General features: G+C 35.2%; 1 protein-coding gene across 2 annotated transcripts in view; it reads left to right on the forward strand.

Moving 5' to 3' along the window:
- Positions 1-24,272, forward strand: part of RB1CC1 (RB1 inducible coiled-coil 1) — a 73,249-nt gene that overhangs the window by 20,294 nt on the left and 28,683 nt on the right. For both annotated transcript variants that reach the window (XM_027728140.2, XM_027728142.2), the window contains exons 6-13: positions 8,587-8,789; positions 9,857-10,292; positions 14,091-14,261; positions 18,969-19,153; positions 20,054-20,240; positions 20,323-20,404; positions 21,238-21,299; positions 22,324-22,427. In XM_027728140.2, coding sequence (XP_027583941.2) covers positions 8,587-8,789; positions 9,857-10,292; positions 14,091-14,261; positions 18,969-19,153; positions 20,054-20,240; positions 20,323-20,404; positions 21,238-21,299; positions 22,324-22,427 — 1,430 coding nt within the window. The remainder of the gene's footprint in view (positions 1-8,586; positions 8,790-9,856; positions 10,293-14,090; positions 14,262-18,968; positions 19,154-20,053; positions 20,241-20,322; positions 20,405-21,237; positions 21,300-22,323; positions 22,428-24,272) is intronic.

Below are 24,272 nucleotides of genomic sequence, written 5' to 3' on the forward strand. Positions count from 1 at the left end.
GGGGAAGAATTCAGTATTTAAAGGTCTTTAAACTTGAATCTAAGTAGAATGGAGGTTTTATTTTTAGCCTGCAGATTTACCTTCGGGAAGATTATTATTTGTTCCCCACTTCTGCCAGTTCTTCCCTGCTTGTAAAAGGGCTGCAGTGACAGTAGACTGTTTTTTGGTGAAAAAACTTGGAAATTTATTTAAAGACTAAATAGGTAGTAATATTTGTAAATCTGAAATACCTTTACACCCCCGGTTAGTTTTGTCCTAGATGTTAAATCTTTTAAAGCCATAGGATGTGTGTTAATCTGGGAAAATGAATTGGGTACTTCTCTGGGGTGTCAGGGGAATGACAAAACTGTCATGTATGGTGGAAGATTAGTAAATAGTCTGTTGTGATTTCAGATGTACCAAGGTGTGAAAACTGTATAAAGAAGTATTGCGATGTTGTGCTGAAGTGATGCCTGCCTGAAGTGTATTGAGCAGTAATTCAGAAGAAACTGAGGGAGGACTGGGAATGTGGTTAGAACATTAATCTTCTTCAAGCTTCACCATAAGCCTCTTGCTTGGGAGGAAGAAGGAACATGGGATATTAATCCTTCTCCAAATCAGTTAAGATCTGGGGAGAGTTAGAAAGGCTCTGAACCTCTGTAGTTGTGTGATTGATGCATCCAAAGCCACAGAGAGCACTGTATGGGAGACTTCCTGCAAAATAGACAGGAAAAGTCTACCATATAATAGTCCAAGCTTTGTCTTTTTATTAATTTTAGAGAAACAGTAACCTACTTTACCAGAAAAGCAGAATGGCAGTACTTGATGATGGAGAGTTTTTTGCCTGTTGTAATTATTTAGGACATTTTAATCAATTAAATTTGGTAATTAATACTTACTACTAATGCATGTGCTAATACATGATGATAATGTTTGGGAGTAGGAAAATAAGAGTTGCAATCTAGATTACTGCTTGTGATAAAGTTTTACCTATTCTTGTCCACAACAAGAAGCAGTGATGTGTAACTATGTAAAAGTGGAGGAGAATATTTGATAGCTACTGGTTTCTATTTAATTTGCTATCTGTTCTGCCCAGAGGATCTATGATTTGACTTTTAAAATCAGGCATAGGAAATTGTAAACAGCATATGAAATAGTAAAAATTGCTTTTAAGATGGCTGTTAACGTATTATGGAAGAGTTCCTGGTTATCTCCTGTGCTTCATGCTCTAGGTCTACTGTAGTAATAGACGAACTCATTGTATGAAAGATTATGAATATTTCAGGGGGTGAAGACTTATTCCTCTCTTGTTTCCTCCCTCATTTTAAGCCTGCCTGAAAACTGTTCAGTTTAATTTTGGCATCTGTAATTTGAACTGTTATACCACTTGGCAACTATGCTGTAGAACTGTAGGAAAGGTGGGGTTTTTTTAATTTGTTTTACCTTATTTTTAAACCTTACTTGTACTGTGGAGAAGAGTGGACAGATTTTTTATTCCCTTTTTCTGATCTCTACTTTATATACACTGGTATATAACCTTAATTTTTTTCCCCTCATAATAAATGTAACTCTGGATTCTCATTTAAGAAGTATTTTTACTAGTCCATGCCTTTATGGCATTTCCTTCATTTTTTCTATGTCTAAAACTGGCCATTATTGACTTAAATTATACTTTGGCTTTCTGCATTTTTCTCTCTAATATTTATTACTATTCAGGTATAACCAAAAGTCATTTTAGTTCACAGTGGAGGCTCTGCATTCTTACAGCCTTTTGCATACGCATTTTTAGATAAGTATATATAAAAGGAACTATTTTTTACTCCCAATTGAAACTAATTTCATTAACTTACATGTAGCCTTTTTTTTAGGTTTTGTAACTCCTAACCAAAAATTATTCCTGTGGGAAACTTATTACCTCGTGTTTGGTTTTCAGTGGTACTGTTAGTCATATCAAGATATATCAATTTTCTCTGTGTTTTCATGATTTTAACATCGGTTACAGATTTTATTAAGTTCCTGTTCACTACCTATGATCTCATTATGTAGAATTCACAGTATAAAGATTAGGTAGCTTTAAAGAAGCTAAATCTGTTATCCGAACCTGTTCCTTTACCATTTAAACTGAAAATCTTGACATAGGTTTTGTCCTACATGGCGTAATGTGTTTGTTTATGATTTTTTGTTTTTTTTAAATCTCTGTTAAAGCAACTTTCTAAGCCTGTTTTCATTTTATATCTCAGTGTTCTGATTTCTCTTGGACTAAAAACTTACCTTTGAGATATCTGTTCCTATGGGGTTCCAGCTTACCTTTTTACCAGGCTCTGGTTTCCCACCTCTCCCAGTTCAGCAGTTCTGGCCTTGAGCTGCAGTATGTGGACAGTGAGGTGCATGCAGTGTTTGCAGAAAGTTACATACACATCAGCTTGGGAGAAGACAATCTGTTCTCTGCAGAGTGTGTTGTGCAGTAAGCTATGTTGTGTCAGTCTTGTCTAATCTTGCGGTCTTCTAACACTACTGCTTAAAATAATTTCTGGTAACTTAGCCTTTAAGAGAGGATTATTTATTTTTTTTTTTCTTTAGTGATCTAACTGAAGTCCCCTTGTTATTTTTCCCACAAGGTTATTGAAAACTTGGACTTTTTGTTAGTGGGTATGTTTCACATTTCATGTGATGCTGTTACTGTCATGATTACTGTCAATTCTTGTCCGGTTCTTTTTTTGAGAAGTGGAAATGAGGATGAGAAACTGTGTGGTCATTTAATTTGGTTGCCTAAAACCATGGCTGTAGTCATAGTACCTACATCATTCTTAGTTTAGTTTCAAACACTTCATAATATTTAAGCCAAGAAGTATAGTCATACTTCCTGAAAGCTGTGTATCTATTTAGAGAAACGCTCTTTCTCTTCTACTGGAAAGCTGCTTTGAGACTCTGTGGAAAAGAGTTGCTTTAAAATGTTCATGTTCCTTAAGGTAGTGTAGTGTTTGTAACAATTGCGTGACCAAAGTAATTTTTTGGCTAAATTACTAGTCTAATGGTCAGACACCATTCTAGCTCCTCCAGAGAAGTCCAGATTTCTTTGTAACTTGGATTAGTGATCAGTCTCAATCTTTTAAAGTAATTGAGAAGGTTGGGTTAAAATGGAATAGGTATTAGTTTATCCTAAGGGATAATGAAAGATCTGCTCTCAGGTAGATCTTTCCAAATGCTGCTCTAGCATTTGTTTTTGTTAACCTTTGTAACCAGAACTTTAGATCACGTTTTTAAAAAATTCACCAGAAAAAGAGTTGGGTGGCTTGGAATCAAGGTGGTAGGAGTTAACACTTACCTTGTACCATGGTTTGATTACCTGACTGTGGTGGTTCTTGGTGTGTTTTTCAGTGGTAGATTCTATCATTTGACTTCCCCAAACCTGCTTATAATGTCAGAGTGAAGAACTAGTGAAAACAGTACTGAAGAAAAAGTCATTAAGCTGTGACTTACAGAATAACTTATTCTGTACTATGCTGGTGAAATAAGTACTTTCCAAGTACGAAATAAGTCATGAACTGTGTGGACAAATGCCCAAAAGATGAAGTCACCTGAAATGACCAATATTAAAGGAGAATGGAATAATCAGCTATCTACTGAAAGGAGACAAATTGCCATGAAATATCAAAGTCTCCCTCACAGTAAAGTTAACAGGTTTTAAAAGCTGAAATCATGAAGTGGTTATTCTGGTAGCTTTACTGATGGTTTAGTTGTATGCATTAGGGATAATGGTCTTGGTTATTAATTTTGGCAAAAAAGGTAACAGTTCCCTGTTGTGAATACATTTGTCTGCTGATACAGTGTATGGGTCTGTGGAATTATACTTTCAAGGATCTTTTTTATTGATCTGAGCCTGATTTTTAGGGTGACTGAAACCTGTAAGGAGTCCTTTTACAGGATTTCAGGCACATGGCAATCGAGGACTTTGATGACTTGTTTCCTTTTACCACAGGGTTGTAGAGAATGGAAAGAACCCTGCATTTCCTGAGAACTTTTGTTCTTTAGAGGTAAGTCCAAAGACCACTTAAGACAAACAGACCTTGGTCAGATTTTGTTCATTCAGATGAACAGTAGGATGTAAAGACAGTCTTGAAATTGATGCAAAACACTCTGAGATAATTTCTGCTTTAGATTAAACATATTTTGTTACTTCTACTGGTTTTTGGTTGAAACATGGAAAACAGAAGTAATTACAATCAGAAGAATCGCCTAAACTTAGGCTGCAATTATCAAAGGAAATAATTCAACTAAACACTGTTAAAAAACCCAACCAAAGATAAAAAGCTTTCTGGTTGCCCTGGGGATTTCTTGACAACTTTGGTAGTGAAGATGTCTTTATTCTTCAACGTAACAGCACGAGGAGATTAGCCTGAGTTTGGCTAGTCTTGTACTGGTGGTGGTGCTTCTCAAGGTCCACATTTCAGTGGTACGGTGAGGCTGTCAGTGTTCTAGGTATGCTGCTGTAGCCAAGTAGGATGAACGTAGCCCTACAAGGCAACTGAAGTTAACTTTTGTGCTCTGTGAACCATTGGGTGTCTGCCAAGAACCCTTGAGTGTGTCTGTGAACAGTCAATGACAAAAGCAAGCCTGTTGTTAGGCAGGCTTCATTTTCTGTGCTGAAGCTGGCAACCTTACTGAGAAGCGTTAAAACATATGTTGGGTTGCAGGCCTTTATTTCTGTGCCTGACATAATTCAGTTTTTAGACTGTATTCATTTAGCAGAGCTGCTTAATTCTTTTCTGCATACGGCCATGCCAGTTATATGAAATAAATTGGTCTTGATCCTTCTAAAGTAGCCTGAGATCTCCACAGAAATGTTGTCTATGGAGATTGTAGGAAGAACAAGCCAAATTACTTGAAACTTTATTTCAGAAGTGATGGAAAGATGAGAAAGGTACATTTGTGAAGCTAAAAGCTACAACAAATTAAACATTTCTTAAGTACTTTTCAGTTACGTAGATACTCCAAAGGAAGAAAAAAACTTCACTGCTTTGTCTTCTTGCTGCAGAATCTCACATTTTGAAAGAAAGGTTGACTAAAATACATAAAATAGTGGTTTAACATAATGTTCTTATTGCCTGCACTAGTATCTGCTTAGTATAGTCTAAGACTGAAACAGTTCTGGCATGTGGACAAATAGTTACTCCATGTGGTTTGAACTTCTTTAGAACCATCTACTTGCAACCTCCTGAATCCAGGGTAATATTCTTTACTGTTTAAATATAATGAGCTCATTTCATGCTATTGCCCAAATAACTACCATCAAAGGCGTCTGCCTATGTTTCTGTGGACTCCTAATTGCATTCAGGTTCATCCATGCAGAGAGAATTCTACTGCTTGCCTCCCACCACCTAGAGAGAATTTCTTTGGCACTTGGGATGCACATGTAAAAATAACTTTGGGAGGATTATATTATGGAATGGTGTTGCAATGCCTTGCATATGTGCCCTGAAGCATGTGTCTGTTTAGTTGTACAGTCTGACTGGTAGTCTATTAGTTTACAGGTAGCTTTGAAAACTTGTTATTTGAAAGAAACTTAGCTATGTTTTCAGGCTAATTAATTTTGATCTCAGTGTTAGTTCAGAAAAAAAAATTATCTTTGGGAGACATGTCATGTCTCAATAATTATGTTTGAGATGATTTATGAGCAATATTTATGATTGCTTTCATAAAGGGTTTTTTGTTTTAATGTCCACATCTCCTGTGTATACATAAAGAAGCTGCAGCTCCTCTAACAGTGATATCTGGTTAAATGCTTAGATGGCATTGGGGTATTTTTATGTAATAGTTCCCTTGGACATGTCTGTTATATGACAGATCCCGATTCTGTTATGAGACTTCTAAAAAGTTAACAAATACTAATTTGCTGCTCTGGGAAATACCGTTGTTTGGTCTCACTTTTCTAGGAGCCAGACTGCTGGGAAACAAGCTTCTGGTTTGGTTACCCAATCTACCACAGGGTAGATTCCTAGATACAGAGTGTCAGTGCTGGTCATCAGTTGTGTAATAAGCGATCTCAGTTGTGAGGATTTTTTTTTTCCTACTAAAATATATTGACTTGTGACTTCTCTTTTGTGTTTGAAAAGTGTTTTGCTGGGGAAACAACCTTGTTAAAACTAAAATACTAAACTGACAAATTTAAGGTTCTCAGGAGAGCATCAAAAATTATATATAATGAAGCTTCATAGGGCAACACAGTAACTTGTAACTTTTGACTTCCAGTGTGAACACAATAAATGGATCTCACTGAAAAAGCAAACATTGTCCACTAGTTAAGGGTATGTCTCTTGATGGAAAATTTGGTCATATGAAGCCTCGTGTCTACTTGAATGTGTTAAATACTTGAGCTGTGCCATACTAAGTGAGTTTGTCCAAAGGAAAATAGAACTAACAAAAACCTCTACCCAGGGCTTTTAAAGAAACATTGGAGTCCAGTCTTTACTTTCCTAGTTAAACTGTGATACTCACTTGAAGGAACTGCATAAAAAGACTTCATAATCAGTTTTGATTTTGTAGGTGGCTTATGTCGTTTCAGTCTTCAAACTACTGTGTGGTTCTGGAACTATTGGTGGTAGTTTGGAGGAAGAGAATAGTGTTTATGAATTGAAAGTAAAATGCTTATGTACGTTTCCAGGACATAGATTATAATACAACAGACACATTTAGTTACCTTTTCAGCTTCATATTTTTGGTGCATTTTTTAGTATACCTTAGGATAAAACAGCCTGTTCTTTTGGTTCTTAATATGATAATTGAGGAAGCAGTAATTCTGCTTTTTTTTTATATGCTTTGAGTAACTCACATACAATGTGAATTTAAGAAAATTAAAAAACTGTTCAAGTTGTCAATATTGCATTAGTCAGTTTATGGGCATATAAATTGTATGGACAAACTAGGTATAGTCTGGAGAAAATGACTTGCAGATTTCAGCACTGTCTGGATACTGTTCCAGTTGTGTTATTGGTTGATTTTCGCCTTAGGAAGTGAGAGTTTGTACAGCAATTAAAATAACTGTTTTTCTCAAACCGGAAATCCTTATTCTCACATGCACAGGAAGTGACCAAAGTTCAGAAAACAATAAGACAAATACCATCTTTACTAAAAAGTCATAGGAATTTTTAGTACTTCAGGACTAAATTACTAGTCTGGAGTTGCGTATGTAAATATTTTGTATATTCATTGTTCATCTGCTGATAGTTTAACTATCAGTGATTTGAAGGACAGTGGAATTTTGTCATGGTGCTTGAGACAAGGTTGGGACTTATAAAAAAGGGAGGGTGTTCACAACTTTCAGGTTTTGTCAGTATTAATTCTGAAACATTTGGATAAAATGCTCTGCAGTTTTGTCGTTTATTTTGGGAAGGTAGATGTTGGTCCCTAAACTTTTTTGGGCATGCATGTGTGCTGCTAACCCCATGTGTTCAGCAGCAAATGTATTCTGAAATATGGAGATGTGTTGGGTTTTTAACACTGCTTTCTCACTGTATTTTGTATAACTTGTTTCTCTATGCATGGTTTTCTTACATTTACAATAGCATGGGAAAGTTGTGTTTAGTCCTAGTTTAGCAATGTGCTCAACCTGCAGGAAGTGGAAAGACTTTTTTTATAGAGTAGGTACATATTAAACTTAAAATACAGGTGTGTTCAGGAAAATATTTTCAATGTAGTATGTTATTGGTAAAGTTTTAAGCTGAGGGATTTATGACTTTTGTATTACTTTCTCATATTGGTGTTTTAGTAGGCCCTTTGAGGGGAACAGCCTGTGTTCTTAAATTGCTAGACTTAAAATAATTGCTCTTCCTGCTAGTTAAAACTTTAGAATTGATTATAATAATCATTGCTGTTAGTGCACTTATAGTAAGATATGGTACTTGCCATATGGAGGTCTCTGTTTAAGTTTTCCATGTGGGCTGGCAAATTCTCGCCTTCTTATGGCTGTAAAATGCCTCTGTGTCATCCAGTACTTTTAACAGAAAAACTTCCATGTTGTTTTCTACACACCAAATTGCAGCATTATGTTTTAGTTTTGTGGATGCTCTGCACTGCTGCTCATCATGTTGCATCTGGTTTATTAATCAGTAAAAGACTTTGATTATTTGCCCTGCTGTTTCCTCATGCATCTCTTCTTGCATTTGTTGCACCTGTGCTTTCACTAACTGATCCTGCAGTTCATTGTCTTGTTCTGAGTTTCTGCTTGGCCCATTAAAAGTTTTCTCCTTATTGGACCTTGTTTCCAGCTTTTTCTATCACATTTTTAGTTCAAGCGTTATTAGTCGTGTGTAATATTTTATATTAGCAGCATTTCATTAATTTTATAAGGTGCTTTTGGAACGGCAACTTTCACCTACCTGTTTTTGAGTTATTTCTCAGTAAATAATATATAGTTTTTTTGTCATCTAACTAATTTTTTTTATTTAAGAATAAAGGAAGTATTGTTGTTTTTGTTGAAGTTTTAAGGTGTACAACTTTTTAGCTATTTAAATTTCACACTTTACATTAATATCTTTGCTTCAGTGTAATTACCACAATAACATGATTTGCACTTCGCTGATTTTTTTTATTTTTTTTTTCCCCCCCCAGGAAATGTATGAGGTTGCCAAGAAGCTTTGCTCCTTTTGTGAAGGTCTTGTACACGATGAACATCTTCAACATCAAGGCTGGGCTGCCATAATGGCCAACTTGGAAGACTGTACATACTCTTACCAAAAGCTGCTTTTCAAGTTTGAAAATGTGTATTCAAGCTATTTGCAGTCCATAGATGATATCAAGTTGAAACTTACACAGTAGGTTTGCTATTAAATTCAGTCTCAATACTTTAAACATAGCTTTTGAGTCTTGTATGTCTGGTGCTAGTTCTGATTAATCAAGCATGTGTTCTGTTCTTTGCTGGCTATTTCTTTAACTGACATTTTTCCATGTATTCATCAGCACAAAAGAACTTGTATTGAATTATATGGAAGATAAGCTCATTAATGAACAGCTGTTTAAGAACTGGAGTCATTCCAAATGTGCACGAGAAATAGCTAGATAATAAATTTAGACATTAAGATTTTTTAAATGCCCATTTACTCTTTTGAATTAATTTTTTTAATACACTTGAGGAGATATTAACAATTACAGTCTGTGTTCAAAGAAGTCATAACACAAATGAAGTCATAACACAAATTTTGAGTGTATATGTATACCTTGGAGGGGGGTGTGTACATATATGTATGTATATGTGTGTATACTTGTGTCCTGCATACTCTGGATGTTACTTGGAGGAAAATCTTCTACATCTTTGTGGCTGTTATAGTATTATGGTATTTATATGAGTGCTTTGCCCGATAGAGTGTGAGTGGATGTTGGATACTTAAAAAAATAAACCATAAATAAGTTTTATCTTTAAAAAATGTTTAGCTTCATAGCTCTTACCAAATATATAGAAACTATTCAAACTCTGCAGAAGTAGTTGGACAGAGGATACTGAAATCTTTGATAGTAAGCATTGGTATCCATGCAGATTGGAAGTCCCAGTTGTGTGTTTAAAAAAAAAAAGAAAAGCAAATAGGTATGTCTCAGTTTCAAACTCTTTTTTTTTTTTTTCACTTCATTATAAGCTTATTTCCTGGTTTAGAACACTTAATATTCTGCAGCAGAAGAGAGCAAAAAGTGTGACTTCTTCTGCTGTCCTTTCTTGATGTTAATACTGAACAGAGTATTTTGAATGAGTAGTTCCAAAGTAATTTTGAAATCTGTTTCAATTCTAAAATAAATAGTATTTTATATTGCAGGTGATTTGTAGCTAAGATTTCGTGCCATGTTGGCTTCTAGATAATAATGCTTTTTTCTTTTCACTTTTTAAAAAAAGGTTGGGTTCTGCTGTTTCTATCATGGCCAAGATACCACTGCTGGAGTGCCTAACAAGACATAGTTACAGAGAGTGTTTAGGAAGACTGGATTCTTCAGCTGAGCATGGAGGAACAGAAAGTGACGAAACTGAGGATGGGAAATCTGCTGAATTGGTGCTTTATCCTGATATATCTAAAGTGAACAATAAATCAATGTTAGCATCATTTTGCAAGTCAGTTGAACATTCAGCATTGGAAGGCACAGACCCTGAAAATGTAAAAGATGATAAGGAATGTGGTCAAAATGCTACTGTCCAGGACAGCGAAACATCAGTAGAATTGAAAGATGATGATCAGCCTTCCTTCAATGTGTCTTTGTTAGACTGGATAAATGTTCAAGACAGACCTAATGATGTTGAATCCCTGGTCAGAAAATGTTTTGATTCTATGAGCAGGGTAAGTAAATTTTTTTTAAAGTCAAATTGCATTCCACTGAATGTTGCCGCCTATTCCAGATGCAGGTGCTTTTGAAGTGTCTCAACTTTTTGTAACTACTTGTTTCTCAGATAACGGTCTGAATGAAGACCAAAACAGAGACTAGGTATGGATAAAGGTGGGAAGATTGTTTTAAGAGTTCAGGTGTTAAGAATTTGAGCTTTAGGAAGCTGTATAATTTCACAATGGATGCTTGTGACCTTGCTTGTTTCCAAGAGGAATGGCTATTTGAGAAAGTCAATAGCTTCTTGTAACATTTAAGCAAAGTGACCTCTATTGTTTCTTTGCCTTTTTCATAGAAATTACATTTATAATAAAACTAAAGATTTTCCTTGACCAAAGTTAATGTTCTTTGTGTTTAAAATACTGAAGCCTTTATTAAAATATAGAACAAATTCATGTGGTTAATTATGATAAATTTATATACTATATTTATGAATTCTGTATTAGCTGATACAGATGTGCTCAGAAGAGCCCAGTCAGTCTGGGGAGTGTCAGTTTGTATTTCTGCTGCTGGTAGAATAAAACATTGCTCACTTTACTTTTGAGATTATTATTTTAATCAATGAGCATTATAATCTTTTAAAATTCTTTTGCCTATAGTTTTCCTTCTCTCTTTGCTTTCACTGTAGCTGATATTTCTTACATTGTCTAGCCTTGTTTGCGTATGTATAACATCATACTGTTGCAACTCAATATACCTTGAACAAAGAAAACAATTTCTATTGTCTTTGACACTTCATTTCCTCTGTAAGGTAGGACTGAAAAACTGACTGTTATTTCTAAAACCCATCTGTTGTAGGGAACATTATGATGTGGTCAGTTCTGCGCTGATTTTTTAAATTCTATCTTAAAAGTAATAATATTAATAATATGAAAGGCTGTTTAAGATTTTAAGCTGTCTGAATTTTAGTAGTGCAGAAAAGGCCAAGAAAAAAATTGGACGTTACAAGTTTTTTTTTCTTTAGCAAAAACAATAATTGATTTTGTGTGTAAAAGACTTCCTATTTGCTAAAGTCTGAGGCAGTCCCCTGTCTGTTTGTTCAGTAATGCTGCCAGGTGCTTTCTACTAATTTAGAGCAAAAGTAACAAAACCCACTAGTTTGGTTGCGAGACAATAAATTCCATTTCTATGTAATATTAACAGGACACAAATGTAGTGTCACTTAAAAATCAGTATTTTAGGAGTCAGACATTAAAAAAATGCTTCCAAATAAATTAGAGTGATCTTAAAGACAGAAAAATGCAAAAAATACTTTGGTTAAATACTTACTCCAGCTTTTTTAATCAGCTTATAGTCTTATCTGACATGCATCACATGTTTTAGAGAGACTGTCTTGTACTTGTCTTTTCTGTCCTTGTCTTACTTAAAACTAGGTAGAAATGCTTTATTTTAACTATCATAACTGTTTTTTAATTTAAGCTGATTTGTTTTTAGGGGAAAAATGTGATTGAACCTGCAAAAATTAAGTTTCTTTTTGTATTCTTGGCATAAGCAGAATTAGCAGGTAGGGAAAATGCTTCAGTCAGAGTATTCTGGCCAGAGTATTCTGTGATTGATCAATTCTGATCCATTTGGGTTCCCAAAAAACCCCAGAGCTTTGAAGTAATGTGTTCCTGGTTTTCCTTAGGAAAACATTAATTTACTTGTTATGATTAGCAGCACAGACTAAGGATTGAATCTTTGGTTACCATTGATATGGAATTAGTTGAAAAAAGAAACGACCTGCAGCTGAAAAGGAAAAGAAAATACTAAACATCTTGCGGCATAATTGTTCTTTTAATGCTCATTTCAGATGGCACTTTAACACAGTAAGCTAGAAGAAAATGGCACTAATTTTTTTTGATTGTTTTGCCTGCCTTCTCTCCATTACCTTTCCTTCTTGGAAATATGAACCATACAAATGGTTTGTGATTGCAATTCTTGTTGAAAAACTGAATTCAGGTAAGATTTTCATGAAAGTGTAGGGCATCAGAGTAAGGGCTTTATACCTTCTGTACTGGTAGTCTTGACGTAACTGGTGTGTTGCACGGAGTGCTGCTGGTTATCTGATGGTTCTAGGCCCTAGGTGTTGCTGCAATTTCTAATTACAGAAACCTAGGCTGCAGTAAAAGCAGTGGGTAAGTAGGAGCTGACCAGATGTTTCTGTTAAGTGCTGTTGTAGCCACTTAAATAAAAGGCTAGAAAAGGAAGATACTTGGAAAAGAGGAGGAGAGCAATATTGTCTACCTGTGAATGTAGAGCTGAATGGTGGAGATGCAATTATGTCAAAGATGGGATGAAAAGAATGGATGGAGAAAAGAAATTATAGAGTGGAATGAGAGGAATAGGCATTCCTGTATTACTATAAAAAGACATAAAACACAACTAGAATATGGATGTAAAAAGAAAATAAAAAAACCCACTATATTATTCTTTTGTATTTTGTCTGTTAAGAAACTGTTCTCGATGCTGCAGTGGATTAATTCAGGATGTTGAAGAGGAGTAATCCTGAATAGGGTGGCAATGAAGATGATCCTATAAAATCAGTCTGGTTTTAATACCAGAGGCTACTTTTGTTATCAGTTCTTGAAGATGGACAATTCACTTGAGAAAGTTCAAGATTTATAAGACGTCACATACTAATAATTAACCTTTGTTGTTTTCAGAGAATTCGGATGTATTTTGTCACATTAATAACAGTATTAATTATTTATTCTGAGAAGCTATGTGCTAATTACTGTGGTTTGGTACTTACCCCTGAAGTCTTTGGATTTGAAGAAAATGGAAGACCTTTTCTTTATAATTGCTCCTTAATTTGTAAGTGGCATAAATCCTGCACGTGATGAAAGAAGCCACTGCTGCGACAGATAGTATGACCTCATGAATAGCTTTCTTTTTCACGAGATTCTCATGTAAGAGATGGCATACCCATTTCGGATAAATTTGGGCAAGTTTGTTCATCTTCTGGTAACACCTAATGATTCTGATTATGTTCCTAACTAATATATTCCAGGTTTAGACTAAACTCTGTCCTTCATAAGATGTTGCAATTACCTCCATTGTTTTTGGAACTCTTAATTTAATTCACTACTCCTATGATGAAACTTGAAGAGTCACCCTTAATATCTGTGGACATTCGCAACCTCCTAATGTTTCAGATACTTATTTTTTTTCTGGATGATGGCCTGTGAAGGAATATGATGACATAATTTTTAAAATGTGTTTCTATTAGGAAAAAAAATTAGCTAGAAGTACTACAAATACATTATTCCTCCATGACGTGTTTTCCAGTTGCTTAGAACTGATCTGCTTGTCTGAGTAGTCAATTAAAACATTCATTTAGTGGGAAAAGATTGGCAATTCTTGCAGCTTTTTCCCATCACTCTCCCTTCTGCACTTTCCATTGAGTTACATTCAGGATTTGTTTTGATTGTAGCTGTATGGACTCTCTTCCAGGGTAGACTGTGTCCATTAGCTTTAAACTGCTTCTTCCCCCTGCACCTTGCTTTGTCCCCTCAACTAATGTTCCTTCGCCTTATGAGGATCCTGATTTCTATGATGGCCTGGTTGGAATACTTGAAAGATGTTCATGCTGTGATATAGAATCTACAGACTCATTTACTCAGAATTCTGAAACAGATGGCAGATGTAGTCACAGATTAGATTTAAAAAAGAAAAAAGGAAAGAAAAATATTGAGATTAAAAAATCTCATTTAACTAAATTATATCACCTTTCAATGTGTCAACTGCTAATAAACTTTTTTTTTTTTTTTTAGCTTGATCCAAGGATCATCCAGCCCTTTCTGGCAGAATGTCGCCAAACTATCGCCAAACTAGATAATCAGAACATGAAGGCTATTAAAGGTCTTGAGGATAGACTCTATGCATTAGACCAGATGATAGCAAGCTGCAGCAGACTGGTGAATGAACAAAAAGAACTTGCTCAGGTAATACACCTTTTTGTGTGCAATGTTGGAAGATTGTAGATTTTTGTGTATACTGTTAAAGTTACAGTGAAACAATTGCATGTTTTAATGCAAGATAGTTTTCAACATATTACACTGGAGTTGCTCCAAAAGATACTATATTCATAAAAATTTGGCATGTAAATATTGGCAGTTTTTGCATCCTGTGGTCATGTTTTCACGTGGTTTAGCGGTAGAAAATCATAACTTTAGGAGGAGATAGGGAAAGAGTTAAGTAGAAATACTTTAATATTTTGAAGGTCAATACTGAGTCCTTGGTAACTTGTAACTCAATGATACAGGATCAGGAAAGAGGAAGTGGGCTCAGTGGTTGATCATCAGTCTTGTAGTGAGGAGAGTAGTGTGTCTTCACTAGACAGTGTCATTTTAAGTGATAAGAAATTTGATTAAAGGCTATTCTAAATGTAAAACGTATAGCTCCTGTTTTTAAAAAAGACTACAATGTCATATGAAAGTTGCTATATTAAATACAGTTCCTGTGAAGAGCTTCAATCAACTCTGTGATTAAGGTTGTCCTTTAATGCCTTGTTTGCAGCTGAAAGTATATAAAAATCTGTATATAACCATTACCTGCTGATGTTCAGATTTTCATCATGAAGAAAGGCATGAGTTTCTTTTTTCTGCTTGCACATTGATAAATTATTAGTAGGAATAAATGAATAATCTTACCTCCCTATCTTGGAGAGAGTTAGAGAAGAGAGCTGGGCTGACAGCTGTGTAGGATCCAGGCTTCCTGCTGCCTCTTTGCTCTGGTGCATAAAGGTGGGTGCTACCAGTACTTCTGGCAGCATTGTTTAAAAGCAGAGCCTGTCTTCAGATAAGTTCAGTGAGTAGGTTTAGAAGAAAGTTTATCTTGAGTGTGTTTATTTTGTAGGCCAGTGCTAAATGCAAGGTAATTTAGCATGATGGCTAAGCTAGTCTTCCATCCCTATAGTTGGTTGCCCCATGCAGTGAGTGGTGGTTTTCGCTGTTTTCCCTCTTGCCTTGGATGAAGAGCCTACCTCAAGTCTAGCAGTCCCAGTTTTGAGTGAGATTCCTAACAGTCAGTTGGAAAGGAAAGTTATTTCATCACCTTGTTTAAATGCTACTGTAAATTTAGAACTTGTATCTTTTCAAGACTTGTCAGAGACTTTAACTTTCAAATCTTCATCTTTGCCTTTTCTGTTTTACAAATTGTCTATTCCTTTCTGTATGATATAATGGTTTTTAAGAAAAGTCTACTAGAATGTGACGGTGTGTTTGGGGTTTTATTGGGGTTTTTTAAAGCTTCAATTAATTAAATGTTCATGGTTAAACAAGTAATTAAGTGTACTGTGAGATGCTTTTATGAATTGATTTTTATATTTGAGCCTTAGTAAGTATTTTCATACCAGCTTTAGTAGTTGTTTGGGAAAAAAAATTAGATGCTTTTAAGATACTAGAGTTGGTATCATGTTACGCATTAAAATGATAGTCTGAATGGAAATTGAAGAAGATTGGCAAAGTGCAAGGGCTTAATTATATTTAAAAATACAGATGAGGACTTGTCTATTTAATTTAAAGATAGTGCTCGCAATTTGTGTTATAACATATATATATATATATATTTGGTGCTATGTGAAAAAACACTTATAGTTTTTTTTAACCTCACACCTTCCAGCAGTGAACTGTTCCTGTTCATAAAGAAATAATGTGGAGGCACTTTATTAGAACAAAGACAAGGAACATCTCAGTGTTAATCTCATTGGCAGTATTTGGTTTGGAATCTGTAGGCTCATTTTCCCCTGGCCAGGAAAAGCTGTTGTTCTAACCAGAATTTGAGTTGACTTTCTATGCCAATCTCAGTTTCATTATTAAAATTCAAACCAAACTTACCCCACGGAACAAATTCATTTGCTGCTCGATGACCTCATTACATAGTTAATTTCCTTGTTCCTGGACCTGCCTCAGGAGGTTTTTTGATTTCCATTAGGCTGTTCAATTAACTGACCATTAAACAACCAGTTCAATAGTTAATCTCCAGCCCTTAACATTTAATAAGAAAAGCTGCCTTGATAAATTTAAAAACTGGTTTTCTCTGTGGATACTGGGATTTGTAACATGAGTGTATAGAGCAGCAGTCAGCAGGTGGCATTATGTGATAAGAATATGGCTCTCGAAAATTTGGAACCTCTCTAATCTTTCAGTGTGATTCCCCCCAAAAACTGATCCTTTCCAACATTGCCTCGTGTTTGATTTTATATTTTTTTAAATTTCCCTATTAGTTAGTGTAGCTTTTTAAAACGTTTTATTGCATCTAAATACATTTCTATTAGTTAGGTTCATAGAAGTGTTACTCTTCTATTAGCTCTTTTAAACTGTCAAACTGTTTGGCGGATGGCCTTGATTCTGGTTCTGTACTTTTATTTTCCTCTGCTTCTTGTTAAATCTAAAGAAAACCTTAGATTTATATGTTTATAGTGTTTCGGGGTCTTCTTAGCTGCTTATTACACCACTGATGCCTTCCCTGTTGATTGTCTGAACTTCAGTCTAAAATGTTTTTAAATATTCTGTGATTGTTGCTTCTTTGATTTGGAAATAGTCATTGGGAAAAATCCATAAAGATATTATCATACTTATTTTTCAAGACCCTTCTTAGTTGGACTGTGAGCTGCATGTCATAAATCCTGTGGCCTGATCAGGGCTAGAAAGGCAAGATCTTATGAGAACAATTGATTATCTACATATTGGATTTCTCCACAATTTATTGATGTTCCCCTAACCCTTCTACTTTCCCTCAGTTTATTGCAGTTTTTCTTAATTGGCCTTTTTCAAGTATGCTGAGATTTTTCTCTCTGATTTGTGTGCTAGGGTAATTTTAGTTTAAATTTTACTTTAAAGATGAGTCCACAGGTACAGAAATCTCAAAAATACTCAACTTCATGAATAACCTTTTGAAACTGCAAGTAAAGCTGAAAAAGATTTTCTAGCTCACCGCATCCAGTTTTATGTAACTTCAAACTCTGTGCCATCTGATTCATTTAAAAAGCTTACTGAGCTGCTATTTAAAAGCAATTATTTTCTTGACTTCTCTAATCCTGATGCAAAGTTATATAGAATCTGATTGTCCTAATGTTTATAAACATCTGTTAATCTCAGATTTGAAAGTATTCTTGGCTAGTTCAAGTCTTTTTAACATGCCCATGCTGCCTTTCATTTCAGTGCTTGAAAATTCCCTAGCTATTATCGCAGCATGTTTCTTCAGTATCTCTGTCTTACTTGAGTAAACAACCCAACTTCTTTTGTTGGGGCTGTCTTCTTCTTCATGAATAACAGTTTTCCCCACCTTTTCTGATATTGATTCGCTTGGTTCGGATAATACATACAGTTAAAATGTTTCTGGCCAATATTTGTTTTCCAGAGGGTCTTTGCTCATTCAGTACAGAAGTTGCTCAGAGTTTAGTAAATGGTTGATTCTTCAGTATTCTCTTGCATCTTTGGTGGGCATCTTCCTTTTCCTTATACTGAATGACTTGTTTGATACTTACTTTGATTTCTGTGCTGCTCTCACGAGGATATAAATATTTATTGCAGGCTTTGTAAATGTGTTTTATAGCATCTTAAGCCTAGGCATGATGATGATGATGATTAGGACAAGATTGTTTTTATTCAGTATCAAATCAGTAATGACTGGTTTCATTTTTCGGCAGTTTTTCATATAACTCTATGGTTTTCTGTTCTCATCAACTTCAACTTCAGAAAGAAACACTTAAAACTATTGCCTGGTTTTGAATTCTTTATTAAGGAAAAAGACTTAATAAACAAGTTTGTAGAACTACAAATACAGTGACCATTGTGATGTTCAAGCAACGTGTCAGAGATAAGATATAAATGCGGACAACAGCAAGGCTAAAATTGGTGGTATTGGGTGGTATTTGCTTGCCTAAAAACCCACACTGTTTCCAGGAATATTTTTATCTTGTCTGTTGAATGAGATGAAGTATACAATGGCCTAGTACAGTAGTTATGCCAGCAGTCTCTGTGTTTCTTCTGTATGTGTCATCTATATGTTATCATCTGTAATCAGCCTTCTAAGACATGTTTATCACCGGCAGGCCATCTTCCCTGTTTTACCTCCCAACTTCTTAGGATTTACCTGTAACCATCCACAATGGGTGATTCTTTGCCGTGCCCACCTCCTGCATGTGAATAAAATGTCTAACTGATCTTGGCTCTCGAGAAGAATTAGCGTAGTGTGAATTTCTTTATTCAAAAAAATGTATATTCTTTAACCCACAGTAGTATTGAATGTGCTTTAAGTTGTTATTAAGTCTTGCGTATGCCAGAAGTTAACAACAAGATTGTTTGCAGGAATTAGGATGATGGTTGATCCCCTCTATCCTGGCAGCTATTCTTCTGCAGTATTAATTTTTGCAACCTTTCTCTGGTGTTGGTTAGCTGTGTAAAGTTCTACTAGGGTTGTGTTGGTAACTGTTTGGGAGTGAAGTATCAGATAAGATTGATTGGGACTGGACTATAGAATGGAAAGAAAGCAACTTTGAAACTTGATTTCTCCATGTATCTTTTTGTTATACTCCTCAATGGTTACAGTAGGTTTATTAAACTTCTTGCATTTCTAGAGGAGATGTATCATTTCCATGCTTTTTGATCATCACAAAACTTGTGTAACAAATGTCTCTCTTCCTCTAGGGATTTTTGGCTAATCAGAAGAGAGCTGAGAACTTGAAAGATCCTTCTGTGCTGCCTGATTTGTGTTTGAGTCATGCAAATCAGCTGATGATTATGTTAACTAATCACAGAAAACTGTTAGATATTAAACAGAAATGTACCACTGCCAAACAAGAGCTTGCAAATAATTTGCAAGTCAGACTGAAGTAAGTTACAACTTTGCAAATTTTATTGCTTCAGGTTGCAGCAAGGCTGTTTAAGGAATGTGTGTCTTAAGGAAATCATTACTATGAGAAAGAGTGAATGCCTGGTAACTTCTCTGTTAGTATGTGTTCCTAATTGCTTAACGTTGACTTGTTTGTATTTGTTTCACTTTTGCTTGACTTCTCTCAATAAACGCAATTTATTTTTTTTTTTTAACTTGTGGTATATGCCTCCACCGTATGTATTCTCCAGTGGCAAAGTTGTTGTAATGTTTCTCCTCGAGCCCACCAGTTGATCACCTTTTCAGTAGTTACCCTGTGATTTAGTTATGTTGGTGGCTGTGCTTGAAATTAATCTATTGATTGTATCATGGATAATTGAAGTTGTGGTTACGAAGTGTAGGAATTTATATGTTAAAGGGTCTGTTTCTTTGTGTGGACTTCCCAAACAGAGTTTTGTTCTTAATTCTTTGACAATATTCCTACTCTTACTATCTTTTGCTGACACTTTTCAATAAATATTGATAAGATTTATAAACTAAAAGTAGTCTTTTTTTTACTGAGTATGTATCAGCTTTTTTAATTCTACTGAAGAAAGTTACATTATTATTGGTCCTAAGGTCATTTATGCTAAGATCATTTCTTGCCAAAACAATAGCTCTACTCAAATGATGGTAAATGTTCATTTTTTGAACACTGATGTGGATGACTTACTGTAAGAAATTAACAGGCACCTGCAAGGTGACTACTGAATTCTGAGTAGCTTGGTACTTTCAGATGGTCTGTTATTGTCCCATGTGAAATGATGCCATTGTTCATTTCATCCAGACGTTGCTAACCTAATTTAAATGAAAAAAAAGATTACTGAGTTACAATCTTCTAAAGTGTAACCTACTTTTGTAGGTGGTGTTGTTTTGTAATGCTTCATGCTGACCAAGATGGAGAGAAACTACAAGCATTGCTTCGTCTTGTAACAGAACTCCTAGAAAGGGTCAAAGTTGTAGAGGCTCTCAGTACTGTTCCTCAGATGTACTGTCTAGCTGTTGTTGAGGTTGTGAGGAGAAAAATGTTCATAAAACACTACAGGGAGGTAAGTAAATAAAATTTTGAGACCAAACCTTTGTGTCAGTGTATAAATTGACAACTAACTACATATTTTTTCCCTTTCGCAGTGGGCAGGTGCTTTAATAAAAGATGGGAAACACCTATATGAAGCTGAAAAGGCAAAAAGGGAATCTTTCGGTAAACTGTTCAGTAAGTACTTTCTCTTATGTGAAATCAGAATTGTGTTGAAGTATAACTTTTTTAGTTAAAATACTTTCATTGTATTTTAATTTCAATACCTGTATAATTTTTGTAAACTTAAATAGGAAGTTCATGCAGTGTGTCAGGTGTTCCTACTGTGAACAAAATGTTTTTCTATTAATCAAACCAGAGAACTGTTTTATATAATTATCCAAAATACTGTGAAAGTTGTGATTAGTTTAATGTTTGTAAAAGATAAGATTTCTACCTATTAAATTTTAATGCAGTTTTTGTTTAAATATTCCCTGTGTGCTTTATTGTTCTTCTAAACAACACTTTTAAAACTATTACTGGATATTTGGGTGTTGCTTTGACTTCCTCTGGACTACTTAAGAAAAACCCAAGAACTAAGACCCATGTCTAAAGACCTTGATCAGAAGTTTAAAGAAAACTTAGAAATGAAGTTGCTGGTAAAAGTATTCTTTTTATTCCTTCTGCAAAGTCTGCAACTTGTGTTCTGAATTGGCAGCTAAAATAAGAAATTTTTGGAAAGAAGATTAGCAAGGTTAGAGTGAAGGTTTGGAAAAGAAGTGGAGGATTTTGTATGGGTGAGCATTAAGCAGAAGGAGGCTTCCATGAAGTGAGAAGTTCTACCTGAATGATGAGGTTTTGCCTGAAGTTCTGTGGTCATTCACAATTTTATGTTGTCAACAAATGGCATAGTTAGCTTTCAAATGTAGTTCAGCTGTAAAACTGAAGTAACTTAATTGTTTTCTGTTGAGACATTGTTTGTATGTTGCATTTCTTTCTTTAAATAACTTTTTTCTCTCTTCCTTCCCCAGGGAAGTCTTTTCTAAGGAATCGTTTGTTTAGAGGACTTGACTCCTGGCCTCCATCCTTTTGTGTATGTACTCGTATCTTTGGGTTTGTTTAATTTCTATATACAGCAGTTTCAGGAATTAAAAACCTAAGCTTAATTCATTCAAGCTATGTCCTTGTCACATTGCTGTGACACAAATGAAAAGGCTGGGAGCTAGTGGCCTATATTAACACTGGTTTGTAACTTGCAGTGTAGTGGGAAAAAAAATGTCAACTTAATACTCCTGTTTATTAAGGAGTCTGTGATATTGAACAACAAATTGCTGTTAATGGTCAGAAAAAAAGAAGCCAGGAGGAATAATTTGATCATCTAATCATCTTGTGAATAATAGAGCCATAAAATTAATCGGATGGTAAAAGCAAGTAAAAGGTCTCCCTGTTTCCTGATAATCACTGAATAAGTGGAAAAGCATTTTTGTCTTTTAATTGGCTGATAACATGAAGAGGTGAAAACTATATCTGTAATTAAGCATTGACTGCTAACTTTGATTTTGTACAGCTTGTTTAATTGAAGTAAGCTAACTCCCTGATTCTAATGTTGCCATCTCACTTTGCCTTTTTAACGTTTTAGCTTCTCCTTTCCAGCTTTTTTTTTTTTTTTAAGGATACTTGGAAAATAGGAATGCTACTCATTTCAATGTTTCAAATACTGAACTGAGTTAATATTTTACTGTCTGTTCAGCAGCATAATAAATAAAGCTTCAATGCCATCTCTTATCCCTTAACTTTTAAACTCATCCATAATATTTATGAAGCTTGGAAATAGGGAGGAAGTTGGACTAGATGCTTGGAGATGGATAGAAGTAGTGGATACAAATGTGAAGGTGTTTGTTGGTTGGTTGGTTGGTTGGGTTTTTTTGTGTGTGTTTTTGGTTTTGGTTTTTTTTAGGGGGATGGGACATGGTTTCTTAAAAAAAAAAAAAGAAATCTTTTGAGAGAGATCAGTTTAACATCTTTTCTGTGTTATTTATTAAGCTCTTTTTAATCCTTCCTTGGTAATCTTGATTTTTACCTTTACAACAATGTGTAAATTAATTTCTTCTTTACAGACACGAAAACCTCGCAGATTTGACAGTGAGCTTCCAGATATCTCATTGAGTGACTTGCAGTTTTTACAGTCTCTTTGTCCTTCAGAAGTACAACCATTACTCAGGTAAAGCACCTTTTTAAACTTTGTGTGTTACAGAAATAGCTTCCCCTGGTGGTCCCACCTTCTTCAGCTTTCCAACCCCAAATTCATTTGCCATAAAGAACAGACAAGGATATTTTCTGAACTGATACCATTCTTAACCAGTGGTCTTCACTGATACATATCTACGTACTTCATGTACTCAAGCTCTGATTTGAACACATGTATCTGTATCGAGATGTAAAGCATGATGGATGTTCTTTTGAGCTGCCTCATGGTTTAAAAAAAAAAATGTTGTCAGTTTCAAACTGAAATAAACTCATAACTTTGTGTTGTCAGATCAGAATTAGATTAGATTTTTTTATTTTGCTTTTGCTTTTTGTTATGTGCTATTCCAGAGGAAATAAAATTAATGTCTTTAGCTCAGCTCTTAGGGATCTCTAATATTCAATTACTGTTTTCTCTCTAACACACTGATTTTACTAAAAAGTGTATTCTTCAAGTGCCTCTGCTGTCTATGGAAATCCATAATTTTGAGTAGAAGCTTTGTTTCTGTGTTTCTTACTTCCCAGCAGTGAGGTGGACATGCATATGTAGACAGGAAAGCTACTGTTTTGTCTCACAAGAAATGTGACAGGTTTAGTTTCTTATCTAGAACTTGGAGATGACTTTCTGGAAAAGATGACTGTTAGAGTGAGCTTTCAAACTTGCATGTCTTAAACCTGGAGCAGTCAAGATGGAGAAATACCAACCAAGATAATGGGCAAGAAACGGGCAGTAGCAAGTTCTCTGTAAGGTTCTGTCTAAGAGGAGATCTATCAGTATGACTACATTTGGATGTTTCATGTTTCACCATCCTTCACTAGACGAGGTCTGCAGAGACTTGCTGAGATTTTTATTTTTTTTTCCCTGCCCCAAGGCCACAATCCCACAAAGGTGGGATTACATTTGCAAAGGTAAATGCAAGAGGCAGATGCTTCACTGCCATCTGTCAGTTACCTATCATGTTCACCAACAGTGTCAGTCCAATACCTGTTACTGGTGCTTAACGCAGGTGTGGAATTAACTGCTTTTTTCCACCTATATTTTGTGCTGGCGTTCTTTTTGATTCATTATCTTTGTGGTATTGTTGTTGGAGTTTAGAATAAGTGTAGTGGACTTGGTCTGCTTGACAGTGGATTTGCGCTACGTCATGCTATAGTTCATGCTCCCTTTTAATTTTTCTTATTCTGCTCTTAGTCTTGTTCCTCATTGATTCTGCAGGGGGGAAAAAGTGCAAGTCAAAGTATCTTATTGCTAATGTTTGCCTGATTTTTTGATTTGTGAGAATTTTACAAGCTTTCTGGGAAGTTTGTACTGAGTTGAGGGCAAATTTTGCCTTGCTATTGTCCAAAAACCAATCCCTAACTAAGCTGTTTTAGTTGGTCTGAATTGTAGTGACATAGTTTTCCACTTGATGGCAATAGAGGTGGGATTATGTCATGTTCCTCCCGGTTTTTTGGCTCAGTGTTGCATTTAGTGAAAATATAGATAATAGAGGTGAACTTGCAACTCAAGTGCAAAGCTGTCACACGCTTTGGGTAGACACTGAGCTTCAGAAGAAACTTGAGTAGTACATCCTTTGGTATATTCATTTAACATGTAAAGAGCAAGCAACAGGCAAACTGAGACCCAGCACAAAATCCTTTTCTATCAGACTGAACCCCTGAGCTGCATAATTAAAATGATTTTTCAATTTATTTACAGTGCCTCAGTCTTCTGAAATTATATGCTTGAGCAATTATTGAAATCTTAATTTTTAAAAAATACACTAGGTACCACTTACCCTATATATTGAGCAGTGAATGCAAAATACATTGAGGTGTAATC

Source organism: Pipra filicauda, unplaced genomic scaffold (assembly GCF_003945595.2).
Source record: "Pipra filicauda isolate LSUMZ 115617 unplaced genomic scaffold, ASM394559v2 scaffold81_size6448238_pilon, whole genome shotgun sequence".
In the NCBI taxonomy this organism is placed as follows: Eukaryota; Metazoa; Chordata; class Aves; order Passeriformes; family Pipridae; genus Pipra; species Pipra filicauda.